Source organism: Dendrobates tinctorius, unplaced genomic scaffold (genome assembly GCF_039654945.1).
Source record: "Dendrobates tinctorius isolate UK_male_01 unplaced genomic scaffold, ASM3965494v1 ptg000124l, whole genome shotgun sequence".
Taxonomy (NCBI): Eukaryota; Metazoa; Chordata; class Amphibia; order Anura; family Dendrobatidae; genus Dendrobates; species Dendrobates tinctorius.
Window position 1 is genome coordinate 563778 of NW_027361792.1, and position 23598 is coordinate 587375.

Consider the following 23598-nt stretch of genomic DNA (forward strand, 5'->3'; position numbering starts at 1 on the left):
GGAGAAAAGAGATAAGCCTTATAATGAGTTCACTAATAAATCACTGGTAACTCAGTATGCATTTTGATATGTACAGAGATACACAGAGGATGGAGAAGAGAGGTAAGTGTTACAGAAGAGTACGAGCTCACTGACTGCTCACTGGTATCTCATTCCGCAGTCTATCTGCAATGACAAATAGAAGATGATGAAGAAAAACACTCCCAATTTTTTTTTTATTAATCCCGATTAAAAAGATAAATTATATTATTTTTGTTGCTGAAAATACATTTACATCAAAATTTGCCTCAAAGGTGTCTCCTCCGAAATCCTTTAAGACTATTTATTTCACAGGCCGGATTAGCAGGGGTTGCTGGATTAAAAGTCAAAACAAGATGAGAGACGAGACGTCTTTATCATGAATAAATAGAAAAGTTTTTATTATTATTTTAAGATCTCATGCAAAAGAATATAACAACTCTCTCCAGGTAAAGAAGAATGCAAAATTAGATCTATTCCAACTCTTGTAAAAACTGTCTCTCTATACACATATACACAGATCTATCACCGGGTTGTGACGGGGGGTCCGTCTCGTTCACTCCTTCATTGGGGTCTAACTTGGATTTGTCTTATGCACAATGCTCCATGTGACCGCCAAATAAAACATATGCGCAGATATACAGAAGTGAGTTATACTGAGAAGTGTAGTTGTGAATCCAGTTCTGGGTTAAAATAAACTCTTACAGTAAATTCTGAAAGCTCTTTTCTTCCTCTGTTATTCCTCCTGGAAATTTATGAATACATTACCAACCTGCTTGTGGATTCCACCCGTCCCTGAGTGGGGCGCTGTAAGTGCGCAGGAACATACTGCAAAAGGCAAACAGGACTTCCCAGATATCCAAGTATTTATAGATTACCAGGAAGAATATCAGAGGACTAACACTGCACAAGAATAAATGATCCAGAAGGCGCAAAGAGGATTTACAACAGAAACAGGTTCTTCAGGAGGTTTAAAGCATTCCTCAAAGCTGATCCGCTTTAAAAACCTGTGTGCACAGCGCCTTACGACACTCATACTCTGCGACCGCGCATCGGCCCATCCGGAAGTCTTTGTTCTTGGTGGCTACAAATAATCTCAAGGAAAGGCCCAGACGAGGCGAACAGATTTTCCATCCAAATTTACAGGTGGAAAATCCGCAGCGTATTGAAGTCTTATCAAACCTCATCCACGAGCCAAAAACACAAAAATATTCAGCAGAATTTGATCTTTGGCGCGGACCTTAAAATCTGAACGTGCCGATTTACTGCAGAGTTCACTTTTTGCCGTGCAAAATGAAACTCTTAGCAAATCGGTTTGTAACACTTGTGGATTTTGAAGGCGTTTTGCTGCAGATGCGCAGCAAAATCCACAGCGGAAAATTCACTCGAGAACAGAAATTTTTTAATAAGGAGGAAAACTTTAGCGTTGCTCATTACCACCAGTCTGCGATCTTACCCAATTAATAAGACGACAATAACCCCTTTTAGAGAATTTCACATTTTATCATCATGTCGGTTTCAGGTCCGGACTGCTATGAGGCTTCTAGTCTTAATATCGGACTGAGCTTTATTTTTCAAGGCACGAGAAGCATCTGCCGACCACTGCATACAATGCAGGCCTGCAATGGTTAAGTGCACCTCTTCATTCGGACTTTCGGGTACACTGCCCCTTCATACAGGAGACCCTCACAATCCCTCTTCCTAGCTCCCCTCAATAAGCTTTATTGCTACATGTGGTGCCATAATCTTTACTGGGATTTACTAGACCCATTTCTGTATGATAGGTATCTCTCTCTATATATATCTAGATACATTATATGCCACTGTTATAGATACTAATATCCCATATAAAACCTTGTAATATAGACTTGGTTTTACCAAGATTGGGGTGGTATATTTTTGCAAGCTCCTGAGCTCCCCGTCTGTACCAGAGCCGTTGAGGGTCACATATTTCTGCACATAACGTTGTGCACCGGTGCGATCTTCATAGCTGGATAGAAAATCGCTGCAACTTTTTCCAGTCCGGTGCTAGAAGTCCAGCGTCACAACCAGAAGTGAAGGAATGGAATGACTCCTGGAACCAATTTCTCGCCTGTATAACCCGGATGGCTGGGTGAGAGGTTTGCATTTAGCGCCAGGTCCATAATCCCTTCTCTGACTGCTGGAACCAGCGCTGGCCCATTCTTGGCTCCTAGATCTGTACTGGATACTTATATACACGGCCTTCAATATTCACGACATGCAGGGGCTCATTTTTCTTAAAAGTTGTTCAGAGCCCCTCATTTCTGGGCCGACGGTATTAGGACCCCCGCTCACAGATGTGTGCATGCGTCTCGGCAGGTGTGTGCAGTCATCACGTCATCGGTAATTGTTCAGAGCCCCTCTTTTCTGAGCCGACGGTATTAGGACCCCCGCTCACAGATGTGTGCATGCGTCTCGGCAGGTGCAGTCATCACGTCATCGGCACTTGTTCAGAGCCCCTCATTTCTGGGCCGACGGTATTAGGACCCCCGCTCACAGATGTGTGCATGCGTCTCGGCAGGTGCAGTGATCACATCATCGGCACTTGTTCAGAGCCCCTCACTTCTGGGCCGACGGTATTAGGACCCCCGCTCACAGATGTGTGCATGAGTCTCGGCAGGTGTGTGCAGTCATCACGTCATCGGTACTTGTTCAGAGCCCCTCATTTCTGGGCCGATGGTATTAGGACCCCCGCTCACAGATGTGTGCATGCGTCTCGGCAGGTGTGTGCAGTCATCACGTCATCGGCACTTGTTCAGAGCCCCTCATTTCTGGGCCGACGGTATTAGGACCCCCGCTCACAGATGTGTGCATGCGTCTCGGCAGGTGTGTGCCATCATCACGTCATCGGCACATCAGACGCGGAGGTGAGGGTGCTGGATGACGCTTTTAAATCCATGACTTTTGCAGGGGATTAGGAGCTTTGCATCAGTAAAATACAACTCTGATCCTTGTAAAAATATATTAAGAAAATAATCTGTGCAAAATTTTGGCCCTAAAAATGACAGAAGGATAAAAGGTGCAGGTCGGCTTCCTGCCTAGCACGGGATGCAATGCATTGGTAGATTTACACAGTTGCGAGCTGGCAGTCGCTCGCCTTATTAGAGGGTCTTCCTGCAGACACAAGACCCTCCTCTCTATATTCTTATTGCTTTAAAACTGTTAAAAAAAACACGTAAAACATCAGTGGTTCTGAAGCGTCAACGAAGAAAATCCGGGACAGTACCTTGGTGAGTGTGCGGACCGTGCACTCGGGCATTGTCCATATAACACTGTATAATAACATATCTCTGCACGGAGGAGGATCGGGTCGCCGGACCCTTTTTCAGTACCTGCAGATCTCGTCCAAATACACAGACCGTGGACACAAACACGAAAACGGAAAAGCTGGACACACAGGAACATGGATAAAGGCAGGAGTGTATGCAAACAGACAGAGGAAGCAGCGGGACACATGGAAGCTATAGGTGACACAGCATTGCACGGAGAGGACCACAAAATGAGGCACATGGCAAGGCCACGAATAAAGAATGTAACGAAACTCGGCACGGTCTCCTTCAGGCCGATGGTGACGTGTCCAGGGGAGGACGTCATGAATGATCGCACACGTGTCTGTGCTGGCAGGGACATTTCATGTGCGGATATCCCATGTCCGGTAGCGCAGGCTCGTCAGCTCTCAGAGGACACAACGCTGAGGTCACTCCACCGTTAAGGACAGGACTGTCATCACAGCGATCCCACAGCTAATCAGGAGGACTTGGATCAGGGAATTCCTGGGAGAGGATACAGAAAGCAAAGTCTGATACAAACACTGGACGGAAAGGTGGCACACAATGGAGAATTGTGCACGTGTATGAGAAGCCATAACTATATTAGGGCTGAGTGCTACGGTCTCGGACTATGCTCATCACACCCAGATATGAGGGAGCGTGGAAGGAAACTCAATGTCGGTCACAGCTGCAGGTAGAGATACAAAATCCGGGTAGGGCATTACCAGCGGCTATTATGTGAAGAGAGAACTTGTTAATCACGTAGTGTGATTACAGGAGCCTCGGCACAGATTGGGCATGCGGCTAGGGCTTGTAGAATCGGTGGGCCGCAGATCCACAGTACCCATAACAGGGCAGCTAATGACAACTTTGGAGAAGTTTTCAGCACAATCATCTGGGATTAAAAGCTCCACAAAGGTAGGGTGAATGTGGAGCAAAGAAGGTGTCAGCTGAACAAGAGCTAACATCCTGACTCTACACAAATATTGGAGAGGATGGGGCTGATGCACATCCACATGCCTGATCCTACTGTTCTCTGGGGACAAGAGCCGCTAACAGAGACGTCGGCATTTTCTCATCACCCTATTCAGCGTACATGGAAGAAAGCTATCACATAAGGAATTCCTGCAAAATCTCTGCAGTAGAAATCCTTCATCAAATTTGCAGCGGTAATATCCACACTAGTTTACAAGGATATCGTTATGGCTTACACAGCACAAATGCTGGAGATACCATGGACTTAAAGGGAACCTGCCTGGAGAGTCTCGCTGCCCAAACCACAGATAGGAAGAAGGAGAGCCCGGCTGTTCTCCTGCCGCCAGGAGACACGCTAGTCTCCAAAATGTTCCAAGAAAATACGCTGTATAGATCCGGGAACTGGGCTCGAACTGCACCTCCCCGGATGGTACAAGTCTACCACTGTGCAAGAGACCTGTCAATCACCTGCACTAGACTAGTCTCCTCCCCGGCTATGGAAAGTATTTGTGCAGCAGGCCCAGATTCTTCTTGCCCGTGGCTCAGGCAGCGTAAATCTGCTGACAGGTTCCTTTTAGCACTTTTCATGGCAAACGGTGAATAACGACAACACAACGCTGTGCCGCAGATATTGGGTCGGCAGCACGGGTCAGTAGTCGTTCCCGGCTTTCTCTTCAGTATTTCGTAATATCTCATCTACAACGTTTTTACTGTAAAGCGCAGTGGAAATTTCGTTAAGACCGCGTAATAAGTGAGCTGGCCTAAAAGTCTGCACCACGATCTTCCTAGAAGGGCGGACATGGATTTAACGGTTTTGTTGGTACCGATTTTGCCAGAGAATTTGCCACACATCCAATCCATGTGGACGCAGCCACAGACGCTCAGACGTGGACAGACTGTGGGATTAAAGTCAGATGGATAATCTTTATACAAGGCCACATCCCATTAACCCATTAGTGTCTGATCCTGATCTCAGATTAGAGGCCTTGTAATAATGGACACCCTGCTTCACAAATATTCCTATTCTCCAGCCATGAAAGCTCTGATGTAGAGGAGCCTGGAAACATCACATTAGTCTTTACCCTGGACCGTGCGTCACGTTACACGTGCACTTACCTTGTGCTTTTCTCTTCCAACAGGTCTGGCAGCACATTAACCAGCGCGATGTACAGGAACCCGCCCGACGTGAACGGTAAAATCCAGGCCACAGCTTCACCTGTGCGGAAATAAAGGCAATCAGTAATGTATAATGTCCGTCTGTCTGTATCATCCATGCACAGGAAAGACTCCGGCCACCAGATTAGGAAGGAGCGACAAGTGTGAGGAGGTGAGAGGAGAAGAGTGAGTGCCCCCCATTACCTGCCTTGTGCGCAGGATTTCAGCCATTCTGATTCTACAACGTTTATCATAACTTTAAAAAGAAAAAAGGCAAAAAAAAAAGGGCAAAAAAAAAACAAAAAACAAACTTTCCTTCCTCCGTGATCCATCACCGTTTTTTTTTTTGTTTTGAGGCGGCTGTCGAGGCTTCACACTGCACCACTGGCACATTAGCGCTCAGAGATGGAAGCCATGACTTTGGCGGTGAGGCATCTGACCCCAAAGTCACTGACAGGCTGCCAGACATCCTATACACACAAAGGACAAAAGGACGAGTGAAACGTCACCACTGGATCCGGCTGGAAAGAGGAGACCAGCTATTTGTTGCCTTAGAACTTTTGCAGTCATGGTTTGAAAAAAAAAAAAAAAAAACCCAAAACTTAAGAAAGTTGGACCCCTATTTTTCATTTTGCTTTAGAAGCGTTGTGTCTGATACAGAATGTCACAATCTCTCACAGACCCCATATGTGAGGTACACATGGCCACATATCAGGTGCCGTATACCGTATGTATATTACCCAGCTGACAACCATAACTGTGACCTTAGATGCCGCGGGGAAAAAATGTGGAAATGCAGGAATTTTTTTTTAACTAGAGCTTTTAAATCTGCAACTCATCCTATAAAAAACACAAGATCTCGTACGGCCGAGTCCACGTAAAGGCTCTTAGAAGGGAAGGAAAAAAATGGCTGCACTAGAAATGGATTGTCCAGGACAGAGGTTTGAGAACGTGGAGCTTTTAAACAGCACGTGACGGACACCTACGACACCGCCAGTGGCTGACGCTTTGTGCGGCGTGACACTGTATGCAGCGTGTAGGTGGACACCGTATGCAGCCCGCGGAGGACACCGTGCGCGGCGGACACATTATGCAGCGCAGGTGACCCAGAGTTCTTCCTTTTGGTGCTCACTTAACCCTTTGCTCACACAAACGCCATTCACAGTTACCAGCTCCCTTGGGTGACTGAGCGCAGACAGAGAATCCAGCTCCCAGGATTCCTCCCATCGCAGTCATTAGCTGCATCTTGGCCGCGCTCCAGCGATCAAACCCGGCACGTAGGAGAATAGCGAAATCCCCAACCTGTAAGAGGAGCAGAGTATTAGAGAGGTGAAGGAGGGGAGAGCATGGAGGATCGCCAGATCACAGCGCCGCACAGACCTCATGGGGAATCTCGTGTAACAGGATGGCCACCGTTGTCAGAATTCCCACCTGGAAGAAATAATACATCACATGAACACACAACTACGTTTCCAGGTAGAAGTACAGAGGAACAGCACAATGAAGAACTGAAGACGCCAAAGTCCAAAGACTCAGCAGTGAGTCCTACAGAAGCCCAGAAGGACCAACCCAACAATGCTTATTCGGACTTACCTTCCTACTGACCAGAAAGCTGCCGGCCACCGCCATGCCGTGGGTGAAGTTATCGATGGTGTTGGCCAGTAGGTTGAGGTAGCCACTGACCTGTAGCGAATAAGACAAAGATGATTGCACAAAAAGCTGTCAGAATACAGTATATACCAGGAGTATACAGCCGCTCCTGTCCGTAACATGCCACCAGTATACGCTATATAGCAGGGAGTGTACAGCCTCTCCTGTCCGTAACATGCTGCCAGTATACGCTATATAGCAGGGAGTGTACAGCCTCTCCTGTGTATAATGTGTTGTCAGTATACGCTATATATCAGGGAGTGTACAGCCTCTCCTGTCCGTAACATGCTGCCAGTATACGCTATATAGCAGGGAGTGTACAGCCTCTCCTGTGTATAATGTGTTGTCAGTATACGCTATATAGCAGGGAGTGTACAGCCTCTCCTGTCCGTAACATGCTGCCAGTATACGCTATATAGCAGGGAGTGTACAGCCTCTCCTGTCCGTAACATGCTGCCAGTATACGCTATATAGCAGGGAGTGTACAGCCTCTCCTGTGTATAATGTGTTGTCAGTATACGCTATATAGCAGGGAGTGTACAGCCTCTCCTGTCCGTAACATGCTGCCAGTATACGCTATATAGCAGGGAGTGTACAGCCTCTCCTGTGTATAATGTGTTGTCAGTATACGCTATATAGCAGGGAGTGTACAGCCTCTCCTGTCCGTAACATGCTGTCAGTATACGCTATATAGCAGGGAGTGTACAGCCTCTCCTGTCCGTAACATGCTGCCAGTATACGCTATATAGCAGGGAGTGTACAGCCTCTCCTGTCCGTAACATGCTGCCAGTATACGCTATATAGCAGGGAGTGTACAGCCTCTCCTGTGTATAATGTGTTGTCAGTATACGCTATATAGCAGGGAGTGTACAGCCTCTCCTGTCCGTAACATGCTGCCAGTATACGCTATATAGCAGGGAGTGTACAGCCTCTCCTGTGTATAATGTGTTGTCAGTATACGCTATATAGCAGGGAGTGTACAGCCTCTCCTGTCCGTAACATGCTGCCAGTATACGCTATATAGCAGGGAGTGTACAGCCTCTCCTGTGTATAATGTGTTGTCAGTATACGCTATATAGCAGGGAGTGTACAGCCTCTCCTGTCCGTAACATGCTGTCAGTATACGCTATATAGCAGGGAGTGTACAGCCTCTCCTGTCCGTAACATGCTGCCAGTATACGCTATATAGCAGGGAGTGTACAGCCTCTCCTGTCCGTAACATGCTGCCAGTATACGCTATATAGCAGGGAGTGTACAGCCTCTCCTGTCCGTAACATGCTGCCAGTATACGCTATATAGCAGGGAGTGTACAGCCTCTCCTGTGTATAATGTGTTGTCAGTATACGCTATATAGCAGGGAGTGTACAGCCTCTCCTGTCCGTAACATGCTGCCAGTATACGCTATATAGCAGGGAGTATACAGCCTCTCCTGTCCGTAACATGCCGCCAGTATACGCTATATACCAGGGAGTGTACAGCCACTCCTGTGTATAATGTGCCATCAGTATACGCTATATATCAGGGAGTGTACAGCTGCTCCTGTGTGTAACATGTCGTCAGTATACACTATATACCAGGGAGTGTACAGCCGCTCCTGTGTATAATGTGTTGTCAGTATACGCTATATATCAGGGAGTGTACAGCTGCTCCTGTGTATAATGTGCTGTCAGTATACACTATATATCAGGGAGTGTACAGCCACTCCTGTGTATAATGTGTTGTCAGTATACACTATATATCAGGGAGTGTACAGCTGCTCCTGTGTATAATGTGCTGTCAGTATACACTATATATCAGGGAGTGTACAGCTGCTCCTGTGTATAATGTGCAGTCAGTATACACTATATATCAGGGAGTGTACAGCTGCTCCTGTGTATAACGTGCTGTCAGTATACGCTATATATCAGGGAGTGTACAGCTGCTCCTGTGTATAATGTGCGGTCAGTATACACTATATATCAGGGAGTGTACAGCCGCTCCTGTGTATAACGTGCCATCAGTATACACTGTATATCAGGGAGTGTACAGCCGCTCCTGTGTATAACGTGCGGTCAGTATACACTGTATATCAGGGAGTATACAGCCGCTCCTGTGTATAATGTGTTGTCAGTATACACTATATATCAGGGAGTGTACAGCTGCTCCTGTGTATAATGTGCTGTCAGTATACACTGTATAGCAGGGAGTGTACAGCCGCTCCTGTGTATAATGTGCTGTCAGTATACACTATATATCAGGGAGTGTACAGTCGCTCCTGTGTATAATGTGCTGTCAGTATACACTGTATAGCAGGGAGTGTACAGCCGCTCCTGTGTATAATGTGCTGTCAGTATACACTATATATCAGGGAGTGTACAGTCGCTCCTGTGTATAATGTGCTGTCAGTATACACTGTATAGCAGGGAGTGTACAGCCGCTCCTGTGTATAATGTGCTGTCAGTATACACTATATATCAGGGAGTGTACAGTCGCTCCTGTGTATAATGTGCTGTCAGTATACACTGTATAGCAGGGAGTATACAGCCGCTCCTGTGTATAATGTGTTGTCAGTATACACTATATATCAGGGAGTGTACAGCTGCTCCTGTGTATAACGTGCGGTCAGTATACACTGTATATCAGGGAGTATACAGCCGCTCCTGTGTATAATGTGTTGTCAGTATACACTATATATCAGGGAGTGTACAGCTGCTCCTGTGTATAATGTGCTGTCAGTATACACTGTATAGCAGGGAGTGTACAGTCGCTCCTGTGTATAACGTGCGGTCAGTATACGCTATACATCAGGGACTATACAGCCGCTCCTGTGTATAATGTGCTGTCAGTATACACTATATATCAGGGAGTGTACAGTCGCTCCTGTGTATAACGTGCGGTCAGTATACGCTATACATCAGGGACTATACAGCCGCTCCTGTGTATAATGTGCAGTCAGTATACACTATATATCAGGTACTGACCTTAATACTGTCATTCTTGGGTCTCGGTTGCGATGCGCTCCCCTTTTTGCTTCCCCCATGTTTCCCATTCATGAGGTTGTCAGTGGGAAGATTCTGAAACAGAAAGAACACAATTATGCCATGTCATGATGTACTAATATAATGAGACTAGGAAACAAAAGAGCGCAATAGGGTCTTATCTGGTGATAAATGGAATAGATATGAAAAAAGTCTACTCACCCTTTCCAGGAGAGGTATAAGCATATAGACTCGCCGTCAGCTTGCTGCACGCCCGAAGGTCCACTGCGTGACCTCCAATGCAAATCCTTAAGGATATAAAGTTATTCTCGGGCTTACTGTGCGCTGCTTGACCGGAATGAATTCACCACAATGTGAGAAATTTGACCATTTAATTCCCTACGTGTTTCAAAGTGTGAACCACTTCTTCTTCAGGGGTTGACATATGTCAACCCCTGAAGAAGTGGTTCACACTTTGAAACGCGTAGGGAATTAAATGGTCAAATTTCTCACATTGTGGTGAATTCATTCCGGTCAAGCAGCGCACAGTAAGCCCGAGAATAACTTTATATCCTTAAGAACGTCATGATGTACAGGAGGGCGGATTTACTCCGCAGCATAATAGTGGACTAAGCGGTGTACAAAAACGACCGTTCTTGGTACTGCAGCACCTGCTGAAGTGAGTGGGAACAGATCTGCAGTACTGAGAACAGCAGCTAATGCGCGGGGGGGGCCGGGTGGTGGATCCCTACTGATCTGATGATGACGACCTATCAGTATATAATTAGTGACGAGTGAGCGTGCTGGGATATGGTGTTATCACGCTCCTGTGCTAACAGAGTATTTTCGGCGTGTTGGAATACTATGTTCCAGTCCCCGCGGCTGCATTTTTCGTGGCGTTTAGAGAGCCGCAAAACGTGCAGAGACTGTTTGTTAGACAATCCCTGCATGTGTTGCGGCTGTCGAACAGAGACATGCAGCCGCGGGGACTAGAACATATTGTTCGAGCGCGCTGAAAATAATCTGCCAGCACCTGAGCCTGATAACGCCTTATCCCAGCCTGCTCGCTCCTCACTATGTATAATTCCTGGACACCTCTCATAACCAAGTATTTCCCGTGGGACTCTCACCCGCACACCATCGGCTCCGGTCGTCGTCTGTTCTTCATTTTTTTCATCTGTAAATGTTTTCTCCAAAATGAGGAAAGTGAAGAATCCGATGATCACCCACAGGCCGAGGAGACGCTGCTGCTGGAGAGACTGAGCGCTGCCTGCCGGGAGGAGAAGTCAGATTATACATGGGAGCCGGCCCGAGGGGGCGCGGGAACCAGCCGGAAAGGGGGGGGGGGACGCGGGACACATGGACGAAGAGACCTCCCCATAAAAGCCAAGCCTCGAGCTCCATCAGGTCTGAACGAAGCATGAAATGGTCCTCACTTCTGACACTGCACAGATAAAGGGGTCTGGTGTCCACATAGGGTGAGCGGTCCGCAGATACCTGACAGTATCCCCATACGATTGGAGGAGTGCTGTGCAAGCAGCGGACTGACAGCAGCGGTGCGCCCCACTCCACTGAGAATGTCTAGGACTTTTACCCCCTTTTCGCTGCACTGGGGTAACACAAGCCTGTGCTTCATGTCCTGTGATATCCCCCACGTCCTGCACGTTCCCACATTCTCACCTGCCGGTCGGGTACTGACGTGCAGGTACAAGTCCGCAGTCACCAGACTTTATCGCATGAACTCTTCTGTCTGATATTGAGATTTGCAGGAATAAAAATGCTAACTATTTCCCCACTTACGCAATACCGTTCACTTCGATAGGGGAACGCTGCGGTACAGAAAGTTAAAACCTATTAACCCTTGCAGCATAATATTCTGAAATACACAGTATTACTCCCTAAGCAGCTTGGGTGGGCATCGCCGACTAGTGGTGGTCCTAGAGATGGCAGTGTAAACATCCCAGAGACGCCTGATAGAGGCTCCAATCATCTCTTACCCTAAAAAATACGGGTTGGGGGCGGCGTGTGACCGCTGCATCATGACTGTGGCCAGTGATGGACTGCAGCAATTACACACTATCCCCAAGTTGGACCATAAGGGACCCCGGGGCAGCAGTACAGGGATCGGTACGCAAGTATATGTTATTTTTTTTTTTTATATATTTCACACCAGGCTTTTCCCATTTTTACGAGAAAAAAAAGAAGGGGGATATCCTCTTATAATGCGAGTTAATAGCTCTGCCGGTGCTTTAAATATTCCCTTTACTGCCCCGTACAGACCGCAGCTTCCGCACAGACACGAGACGTGGCAGCGCCCCCGGGGGGCTCACATACCTGTGGTGGCGCTGCAGGTGTATGCCCAGGCCTCCGGCAGGAGATGAACAAACACGTCGCCCAATAAGCCACCAATGGCAAAACTCAGCAGCTGCTTCAGCCTCTTGGCGCCTTCTGGAAACGGAAACACCGAATAAATGTCCGTTACTGAGAATGAATGGAGGCAGTGATGAATGGCGGGTGCGGAGGTCATCACGGGGGGCGGATAAAGTGTGCAGCGGTCACACAAGGAGCGCTCACACGGGGGGGAAGCTCATACCGGGATTTCTTCTAGTCATCGCCGGGTCACAGTTTTGCACATTGCAGCCACATTTTGGGATTTACAGCAGAACCATCCACGTTAACCCCTTCCCTGCGCAGCCAATTTTCATCCATCTTAACGCTTCTGTTTCTTCCTCCCAAGACCTAGAACTTTTTTTCTTTTTTTTTTTTTTTTCCATCGGAGCTTGTATTTTTCAGGACGAATTGAGTTGTGGCATTAAATGACGCCATCCGCTTGTGTTTATGTCAAACTTTTTGTTTAAAAAAAAAAAAAAAGTTTAAAAAAAAAAAAAAAAAGTTGTTGTTGGCACTTTCCTAGCGCTACAGATATTTTTCGGTCAATAACATTGCACGGGGGATGGATTTTTTGCGGTGCGAGCTGTTGTTTTTATCATTACCGTTTTGGAAGTCCAATCTCTTTTTATTCCATTTTCTGCAGAATGCAAAATAACAAAAAAAAAAATGAAAAAAAAAAATCTGCAGTTCTGCAAATTTTTGGGTGTTTTTATCATCAGGAATAAATGTTATATTAATAGATGAGACCGTGATAAAATGTTAAATTTATTTACATTTTTATTTAGGTTCTAAGAATAAGGGGGATTTTTTTTTTTTTTAATATTTTCAATGTTATTATTGGGCCATGACGGGCGCTCAGTTGATCGCTTGTGCACTGCAGAAATTGCCGATTATTGTAAAAGCTGCCAGTCGTCTATGAAGCCCGGCCACAGGACGCGCTCTGTATCACACAGCCGGCACCCGCAGTGCACGCAGGGGGTTTATCCCCCGAGCCCACTCTGTACGTGTATGCGGGAAGTCGCCAAAAGGGTTAAAATGGTTTTGCAGAGTTAGAAAAACATGGCCGCTTTCTTTTAAAAACTTTCTCAAGATGCATTGGGACGGTGATCTGCTGACACTCTGCATTTAGCGATGTCTAAGTCGTACATTAGGGGTTTTCTCACCATACACAGTTTTTAGGGTCTAGTTTGACTGTTGTGGTAAATGAATGGACCCCACAAAATAATTCTGGAGCACTGTCTCTTGTAATTCCGCACAGTGCCTCTGTTGTTCTGCCTGGAAATAAACTACTAGATTGATTAGTTGGATGTTAAGATTTCCCCTACAAATTCTGACAGTGTCAGACTGAACGCACAGACTGCACTGACAAGAGGAATGGTAACAATCAGAGGTTTCCAGGAGGAATAACAGAGTAACAACACAACCGAGAGCTTCCATGATGGATGCTGAAAGTTTGCTGAACTTGTCACTCTGCTCGTACCTTCAGATCTGAGCGTGGTGCCCGCCTCAACTGGAATCACCAGTAACGGAAGCACCCCGCTGAGTCCCACCAGCAACGAGCCAATCAGAGAGCAGATCCAGGCGTCCAGAGCGGAGGTGTTGGCATTTTCACAGGCACGACTTCCTGGGGTGCAAGCAGAGCTGAGGTGGAGCCCCCCACATGCAAAGAGCAGCCAGGGCAGAATCCTGACCCACATCATCCTGCGGAAAGAGGAACAAGACCAGAAATAAAGATTAAAATAGCTTGAGACATGGTGGGCCGACACCGTGGGGCGCAACAACATGTGCCCTAAAACTGCATGGGAAGCAAGGGGAGCGCTCAGTAACATCAACCAGTCACCCAGCAGAGCGCAAGCTCCACTGCCGATCCACCATGCTGGCCAATGGGGCGCAAAACTGTCCCTCTGAAAAACCCCATGGGGCGAAACCTCAGGCGAAACAACCTCAGCTCTTGAGTAATGATCCCGTGCAGTGTTACCCCTGCCACCGAGGACCAGAGAGAGATCACAGGCAGCAAAAAACTCTGAAAACATGAAAAACTGCAGAAAAAAGACCCCACATAATCCCAGCTTAATCCTGGACATCACTTGTCACCTCACTCAGGAGAAGCCGAAAATAATCCCACCGACAAGACCACCAACCTCGGGTCACAAAAAACGAAAGATCACACAAACATAACCGGGAGAAGGTTCAATGAGAAGGAAGGACGTGAGGATGGCCGCCAATAACCGCGCGCACTACTCCCCATGCGCCTGTATCTTGTCCTTTGCGCCCTCCCCCCGCGCAACCCTAGACGTGTCCAAATCCCCCTGCACCCCCTCTCCACCATGTCCCCTCCGCGTCCACTCCTCCGCTGATCATCCTCTTCCCGCATCCTCCCCTCCAAGCTCTTATGTCCTATCCTCCTTGCACCATCTTCCCTGTGCCCCCTCTCCTGAGCAGCATCTCCCCCCGCGGACTCTCCCCATACTCGCACATCCTCTCCCCCACACCCGTGTGTCCTCTCCCCATACTCGCACATCCTCTCCCCCACACCCGTGTGTCCTCTCCCCATACTCACACATCCTCTCCCCCACACCCGTGTGTCCTCTCCCCATACTCACACATCCTCTCCCCCACACCCGTGTCTCCTCTCCCCATACTCGCACATCCTCTCCCCCACACCCGTGTGTCCTCTCCCCATACTCGCACATCCTCTCCCCCACACCCGTGTGTCCTCTCCCCATACTCGCACATCCTCTCCCCCACACCCGTGTGTCCTCTCCCCATACTCGCACATCCTCTCCCCAACACCCGTGTCTCCTCTCCCCATACTCACACATCCTCTCCCCCACACCCGTGTCTCCTCTCCCCATACTCACACATCCTCTCCCCAACACCCGTGTCTCCTCTCCCCATACTCGCACATCCTCTCCCCCACACCCGTGTCTCCTCTCCCCATACTCGCACATCCTCTCCCCCACACCCGTGTGTCCTCTCCCCATACTCGCACATCCTCTCCCCAACACCCGTGTCTCCTCTCCCCATACTCACACATCCTCTCCCCCACACCCGTGTCTCCTCTCCCCATACTCACACATCCTCTCCCCCACACCCGTGTGTCCTCTCACCATACTCGCACATCCTCTCCCCAACACCCGTGTCTCCTCTCCCCATACTCGCACATCCTCTCCCCCACACCCGTGTGTCCTTTCCTTCGTACCTGCACATCTGCTCTTCTAATAATCCTCTCCCCTATACCCGCACATCTCCCCCACGCCCGTGTGTCCTCTCCTTCATACCTGCACATCCTCTCCCCCACACCTGTGTGTCCTCTCCTTCATACCCGCACATCTCCCCCACGCCCGTGTGTCCTCTCCCCATACTCGCACATCCTCTCCCCCACGCCCGTGTGTCCTCTCCTTCATACCTGCACATCCTCTCCCCCACACCTGTGTGTCCTCTCCTTCATACCCGCACATCTCCCCCACGCCCGTGTGTCCTCTCCCCATACTCGCACATCCTCTCCCCCACGCCCGTGTGTCCTCTCCCCATACTCGCACATCCTCTCCCCCACGCCTGTGTGTCCTCTCCTTCATACCCGCACATCTCCCCCACGCCCGTGTGTCCTCTCCCCATACTCGCACATCCCCTCCCCCACGCCCGTGTGTCCTCTCCCCATACTTGCACATCCTCTCCCCCACGCCCGTGTGTCCTCTCCCCATACTCGCACATCCTCTCCCCATACTCGCACATCCTCTCCCCCACGCCCGTGTGTCCTCTCCCCATACTCGCACATCCTCTCCACCACGCCCGTGTGTCCTCTCCCCATACTCGCACATCCTCTCCCCCACGCCCGTGTGTCCTCTCCCCATACTCGCACATCCTCTCCCCCACGCCCGTGTGTCCTCTCCCCATACTCGCACATCCTCTCCCCCACGCCCATGTGTCCTCTCCTTCATACCCGCACATCTCCCCCACGCCCGTGTGTCCTCTCCCCATACTCGCACATCCTCTCCCCCACGCCCGTGTGTCCTCTCCCCCACGCCCGTGTGTCCTCTCCTTCGTACCTTCACATCCTCTCCCCCACGCCCGTGTGTCCTCTCCCCCACGCCCGTGTGTCCTCTCCCCCACGCCCGTGTGTCCTCTCCTTCGTACCTGCACATCCTCTCCCCCACGCCCGTGTGTCCTCTCCTTCGTACCTGCACATCCTCTCCCCCACGCCCGTGTGTCCTCTCCCCCACACCCGCACATCCTCTCCCTCACACCCGTGTGTCCTCTCCTTCATACCTGCACATCCTCTCCGTCACACCTGTGTGTCCTCTCCTTCATACCCGCACATCCTCTCCCCCATACCCACACCATCACTAATCCTCCTCCCATAACTTCTGCCACTAACGAGGCTCCGGGGATCACATTTCTTGCTGTCACCTTACATAACAGCTCACGACTTGCACCTCCAGGACATTATAAAACACGTCTGACGTCATATTTGCACACACCCAGCACCAGAATATCAGCACACAATAATCCAGGCCCGCAGGCATCAAATCCACAGTCATTCCAGGACAGGGCTACACGTCGGCGTTCTCCGCGGGAGACTTTCGGGATCTCAGTAAAACACAGAAGATTTTACACTTCATGTAGGAAATTTTGTACAACAGAAAATAAATATGAAATAAAGCAAAGTCAGAGACGAGACCTGAGCGCAGCGCACTGTGGTCCCATCAAGTAACCAGGACCACACAGCACACCCGCGATGGCGACACCTGCCCTCCCGGCTCACGCTGCGCCATTTATAAATCTATCGCCGAGTCACATGACTGGTAACGGATCGAGAACACAATATAACGAACGTATCATGCCCAGATGAGCTGACGGCCCCTCACACAGGGGGCGGCCCCCGGCGCACTCCAGCTGCTGGGAAACTACAACTCCCAGCATGTTATGAGAACCGGCGGATCCAGCGCACACCGACACCTGCTCTTATGTATAGAGCTACTTATAAACCCAACATGACACCCCCTACAGCGCTCACCATACCCCTATATCAGGGACCCTCAAGTGTGGCTCACACCAGGGGCATCAGCACTGTATATGGGGGAACTCAGGGCGTCATTACTGTATACGAGGGCAACTCGGGGCATCATTACTGTATACGAGGGCAACTCGGGGCATCATTACTGTATACGAGGGCAACTCGGGGCATCATTACTGTATACGAGGGCAACTCGGGGCATCATTACTGTATACGAGGGCAACTCGGGGCATCATTACTGTATACGAGGGCAACTCGGGGCATCATTACTGTATACGAGGGCAACTCGGGGCATCATTACTGTATACGAGGGCAACTCGGGGCATCATTACTGTATACGATGGCAACTCGAGGCATCATTACTGTATAAGGGGGCATTCGGGGCATCATTACTGTATACGAGGGCAACTCGGGGCATCATTACTGTATACGATGGCAACTCGGGGCATCATTACTGTATAAGGGGGCATTCGGGGCATCATTACTGTATACGGGGGCAACTCGGGGCATCATTACTGTATACGGGGGCGTTCGGGGGGCATCATTACTGTATACGGGGGCGTTCGGGGGGCATCATTACTGTATACGGGGGCGTTCGGGGGGCATCATTACTGTATACGGGGGCGTTCGGGGGGCATCATTACTGTATACGGGGGCATTCGGGGGGCATCATTACTGTATACGGGGGCATTCGGGGGGCATCATTACTGTATAAGGGGGCATTCGGGGGGCATCATTACTGTATAAGGGGGCATTCGGGGGGCATCATTACTGTATACGGGGGCATCATTACTGTATACGGGGGCATCATTACTGTATACGGGGGCATCATTACTGTATACGGGGGCATCATTACTGTATACGGGGGCATCATTACTGTATACGGGGGCATCATTACTGTATACGGGGGCATCATTACTGTATACGGGGGCATCATTACTGTATACGGGGGCATCATTACTGTATACGGGGGCATCATTACTGTATAAGGGGGCATCATTACTGTATAAGGGGGCATCATTACTGTATAAGGGGGCATCATTACTGTATAAGGGGGCATCATTACTGTATAAGGGGGCATTCGGGGGGCATCATTACTGTATAAGGGGGCATTCGGGGGGCATCATTACTGTATAAGGGGGCATTCGAGGGGCATCATTACTGTATAAGGGGGCATTCGGGGGGCATCATTACTGTATAAGGGGGCATTCGTGGGGCATCATTACTGTATAAGGAGGCATTCGGGGGGCATCATTACTGTATAAGGGGGCATTCGGGGGGCATCATTACTGTATAAGGTGGCATCATTACTGTATACGGGGGCATTCGGGGCATCATTACTGTACACGGGGGCATTCGGGGCATCATTACTGTATAAGGGTGCATTCAGGGCATCATTACTGTATACGGGGGCATAATTACTGTATAAGGGGGCATTCGGGGCATCATTACTGTATACGGGGGCATCATTACTGTATAAGGGGGCATTCGGGGCACCATTACTGTATACGGGGGCATTCGGGGCACCATTACTGTATACGGGGGCATTCGGGGCACCATTACTGTATAAGGGGGCATTCGGGGCACCATTACTGTATAAGGGGGCATTCGGGGCACCATTACTGTATAAGGGGGCATTCGGGGCACCATTACTGTATAAGGGGGCATTCGGGGCACCATTACTGTATAAGGGGGCATTCGGGGCACCATTACTGTATAAGGGGGCATTCGGGGCATCATTACTGTATAAGGGGGCATTCGGGGGCATCATTACTGTATACGGGGGCATCATTACTGTATACGGGGGCATCATTACTGTATACGGGGGCATCATTACTGTATACGGGGGCATCATTACTGTATACGGGGGCATCATTACTGTATACGGGGGCATCATTACTGTATAAGGGGGCATCATTACTGTATACGGGGGCATCATTACTGTATAAGGGGGCATTCGGGGGGCATCATTACTGTATAAGGGGGCATTCGGGGGGCATCATTACTGTATAAGGGGGCATTCGTGGGGCATCATTACTGTATAAGGGGGCATTCGGGGGGCATCATTACTGTATAAGGAGGCATTCGGGGGGCATCATTACTGTATAAGGAGGCATCATTACTGTATACGGGGGCATTCGGGGCATCATTACTGTACACGGGGGCATTCGGGGCATCATTACTGTATAAGGGTGCATTCAGGGCATCATTACTGTATAAGGGGGCATTCAGGGCATCATTACTGTATACGGGGGCATAATTACTGTATAAGGGGGCATTCGGGGCATCATTACTGTATACGGGGGCATCATTACTGTATACGGGGGCATTCGGGGCACCATTACTGTATACGGGGGCATTCGGGGCACCATTACTGTATACGGGGGCATTCGGGGCACCATTACTGTATAAGGGGGCATTCGGGGCACCATTACTGTATAAGGGGGCATTCGGGGCACCATTACTGTATAAGGGGGCATTCGGGGCACCATTACTGTATAAGGGGGCATTCGGGGCACCATTACTGTATAAGGGGGCATTCGGGGCATCATTACTGTATAAGGGGGCATTCGGGGCACCATTACTGTATAAGGGGGCATTCGGGGCACCATTACTGTATAAGGGGGCATTCGGGGCACCATTACTGTATAAGGGGGCATTCGGGGCACATTACTGTATAAGGGGGCATTCGGGGCATCATTACTGTATACGGGGGCATCATTACTGTATAAGGGGGCATTCGGGGCACATTACTGTATATGAGGGCATTCGGGGCATCATTAATGTATACAGGGTATCAATACTTATTCAGATAAGGGGGCATTTGGGGCACATTACTGTATACGAGGGCAACTCGGGGCCTCATTACTGTATACGGGGGCATTCGGAGGGCCTCATTACTGTATACGGGGGCATTCGGGGGGCCTCATTACTGTATACGGGGGCATTCGGGGGGCCTCATTACTGTATACGGGGGCCTCATTACTGTATACGGGGGCCTCATTACTGTACACGGGGGCCTCATTACTGTATAAGGGGGCATTCGGGGCACATTACTGTATATGAGGGCATTCGGGGCATCATTAATGTATACAGGGTATCAATACTTATTCAGATAAGGGGGCATTTGGGGCACATTACTGTATATGAGGGCAACTCGGGGCCTCATTACTGTATACGGGGCATTCGGAGGGCCTCATTACTGTATATGGGGGCATTCGGGGGGCCTCATTACTGTATACGGGGGCATTCGGGGGGCCTCATTACTGTATACGGGGGCATCATTACTGTATACGGGGGCATCATTACTGTATACGGGGGCATCATTACTGTATACGGGGGCATCATTACTGTATACGGGGGCATTCGGGGCATCATTACTGTATCCGGGGGCATTCGGGGCATCATTACTGTATACGGGGGCATTCGGGGCATCATTACTGTATGCGGGGGCATTCGGGGCATCATTACTGTATACGGGGCATTCGGGGCATCATTACTGTATAAGGGGGCATTCGGTGCATCATTACTGTATAAGGGGGCATTCGAGGCATCATTACTGTATAAGGGGGCATCATTACTGTATACGGGGGCATTCGGGGCATCATTACTGTATAAGGGGGCATTCGGGGCACATTACTGTATAAGGGGGCATTCGGGGCATCATTACTGTATACGAGGGGAACTCGGGGCATCATTACTGTATAAGGGGCCTTCAGGGCATCATTACTGTATACGGGGGCATTCGGGGCATCATTACTGTATAAGGGGGCATTCGGGGCACATTACTGTATACGGGGGCATTCGGGGCACATTACTGTATACGGGGGCATCATTACTGTATACGGGGGCATTCGGGGCATGATTACTGTATACGGGGGCATTCGGGGGGCATCATTACTGTATACGGGGGCATTCGGGGCATCATTACTGTATACGGGGGCATTCGGGGCATCATTACTGTATAAGGGGGCATTCGGGGCATCATTACTGTATAAGGGGGCATTCGGGGCATCATTACTGTATACGGGGGCATTCAAGGCATCATTACTGTATACGGGGGCATTCGGGGCATCATTACTGTATACGGGGGCATTCGGGGCATCATTACTGTATAAGGGGGCATTCGGGGCATCATTACTGTATACGGGGGCATTCGGGGCATCATTACTGTATAAGGGGGCATTCGGGGCACATTACTGTATATGAGGGCATTCGGGGCATCATTAATGTATACAGGGTATCAATACTTATTCAGATAAGGGGGCATTTGGGGCACATTACTGTATATGAGGGCAACTCGGGGCCTCATTACTGTATACGGGGGCATTCGGAGGGCCTCATTACTGTATACGGGGGCATTCGGGGGGCCTCATTACTGTATACGGGGGCATTCGGGGGGCATCATTACTGTATACGGGGGCATCATTACTGTATACGGGGGCATTTGGGGCATCATTACTGTATAAGGGGGCATTCGGGGCACATTACTGTATATGAGGGCATTCGGGGCATCATTAATGTATACAGGATATCAATACTTATTCAGATAAGGGGGCATTTGGGGCACATTACTGTATATGAGGGCAACTCGGGGCCTCATTACTGTATACGGGGGCATTCGGAGGGCCTCATTACTGTATACGGGGGCATTCGGGGGGCCTCATTACTGTATACGGGGGCATTCGGGGGGCCTCATTACTGTATACGGGGGCATCATTACTGTATACGGGGGCATCATTACTGTATACGGGGGCATCATTACTGTATACGGGGGCATTCGGGGCATCATTACTGTATACGGGGGCATTCGGGGCATCATTACTGTATACGGGGGCATTCGGGGCATCATTACTGTATAAGGGGGCATCATTACTGTATAAGGGGGCATCATTACTGTATACGGGGGCATTCGGGGCATCATTACTGTATAAGGGGGCATTCGGGGCACATTACTGTATAAGGGGGCATTCGGGGCATCATTACTGTATAAGGGGCCTTCAGGGCATCATTACTGTATACGGGGGCATTCGGGGCATCATTACTGTATAAGGGGGCATTCGGGGCACATTACTGTATACGGGGGCATTCGGGGCACATTACTGTATACGGGGGCATCATTACTGTATACGGGGGCATTCGGGGCATCATTACTGTATAAGGGGGCATTCGGGGGGCATCATTACTGTATACGGGGGCATTCGGGGCATCATTACTGTATACGGGGGCATTCGGGGCATCATTACTGTATACGGGGGCATTCGGGGCATCATTACTGTATAAGAGGGCATTCGGGGCACATTACTGTATACGGGGGCATTCAAGGCATCATTACTGTATACGGGGGCATTCGGGGCATCATTACTGTATACGGGGGCATTCGGGGCATCATTACTGTATACGGGGGCATTCGGGGCATCATTACTGTATACGGGGGCATTCGGGGCATCATTACTGTATACGGGGGCATTCGAGGCATTACTGTATACGGGGGCATTCGGTGCATCATTACTGTATACGGGGGCATTCAGGGCATCATTACTGTATACGGGGGCATCATTACTGTATACGGGGGCATTCGGGGCACATTACTGTATACGGGGGCATTCGGTGCATCATTACTGTATACGGGGGCATTCGGGGCATCATTACTGTATACGGGGGCATCATTACTGTATACGGGGGCATTCGAGGCATTACTGTATACGGGGGCATTCGGGGCATCATTACTGCATTTTTGCTACTCCAAAGTTGCTGAGACTTGTAGTTCTACAGCAACAAAAAGAAAAGTGAAGCAGAGTGAAGTTTGCAGGGTTGCCAGGTTTGCTGGGGCTTGTAGTCCCTCGTGCATCCTGGCCTAGGGATGTTATGTGAGGAATGGCAGGCATGCTGGAACTTGCAGTCCACCTCCAGCTTGCACTGTCCCCCAGACCCGCTCTGCAGCCACTTCTCAGCCCCAAACCCGCACAAATCCCCGCCATACATACCAGAATTAATCACGGTCCGGCTCTCGGTTCTCCTCTGGTTCCCGGCCATCCCCGGCGTCCTCCGCCCAACTCCCCGCCCCTCAGCCGGAGCCACGTGTCACCTCCCCCGGAACCATTACGTCATGCCTCCGGCGTGCGGCGGAAAGCATTCCACCGAG

General features: G+C 49.7%; 1 protein-coding gene across 1 annotated transcript; it reads right to left on the reverse strand.

The window, feature by feature from the left end:
- Window positions 1-391: 391 nt before the first annotated feature.
- Window positions 392-23592, reverse strand: SLC39A13 (solute carrier family 39 member 13). Its single transcript, XM_073541591.1, has 10 exons — window positions 23441-23592; window positions 13917-14137; window positions 12380-12493; window positions 11176-11315; window positions 10049-10141; window positions 7032-7121; window positions 6819-6869; window positions 6608-6740; window positions 5400-5499; window positions 392-3812 (listed from the first exon to the last, which is right to left on the reverse strand). The coding sequence occupies exons 2-10, from the start codon at window positions 14134-14136 to the stop codon at window positions 3737-3739; spliced, it is 1017 nt and encodes a 338-aa protein (XP_073397692.1). The 5' UTR covers window position 14137; window positions 23441-23592; the 3' UTR covers window positions 392-3736.
- Window positions 23593-23598: the final 6 nt, after the last annotated feature.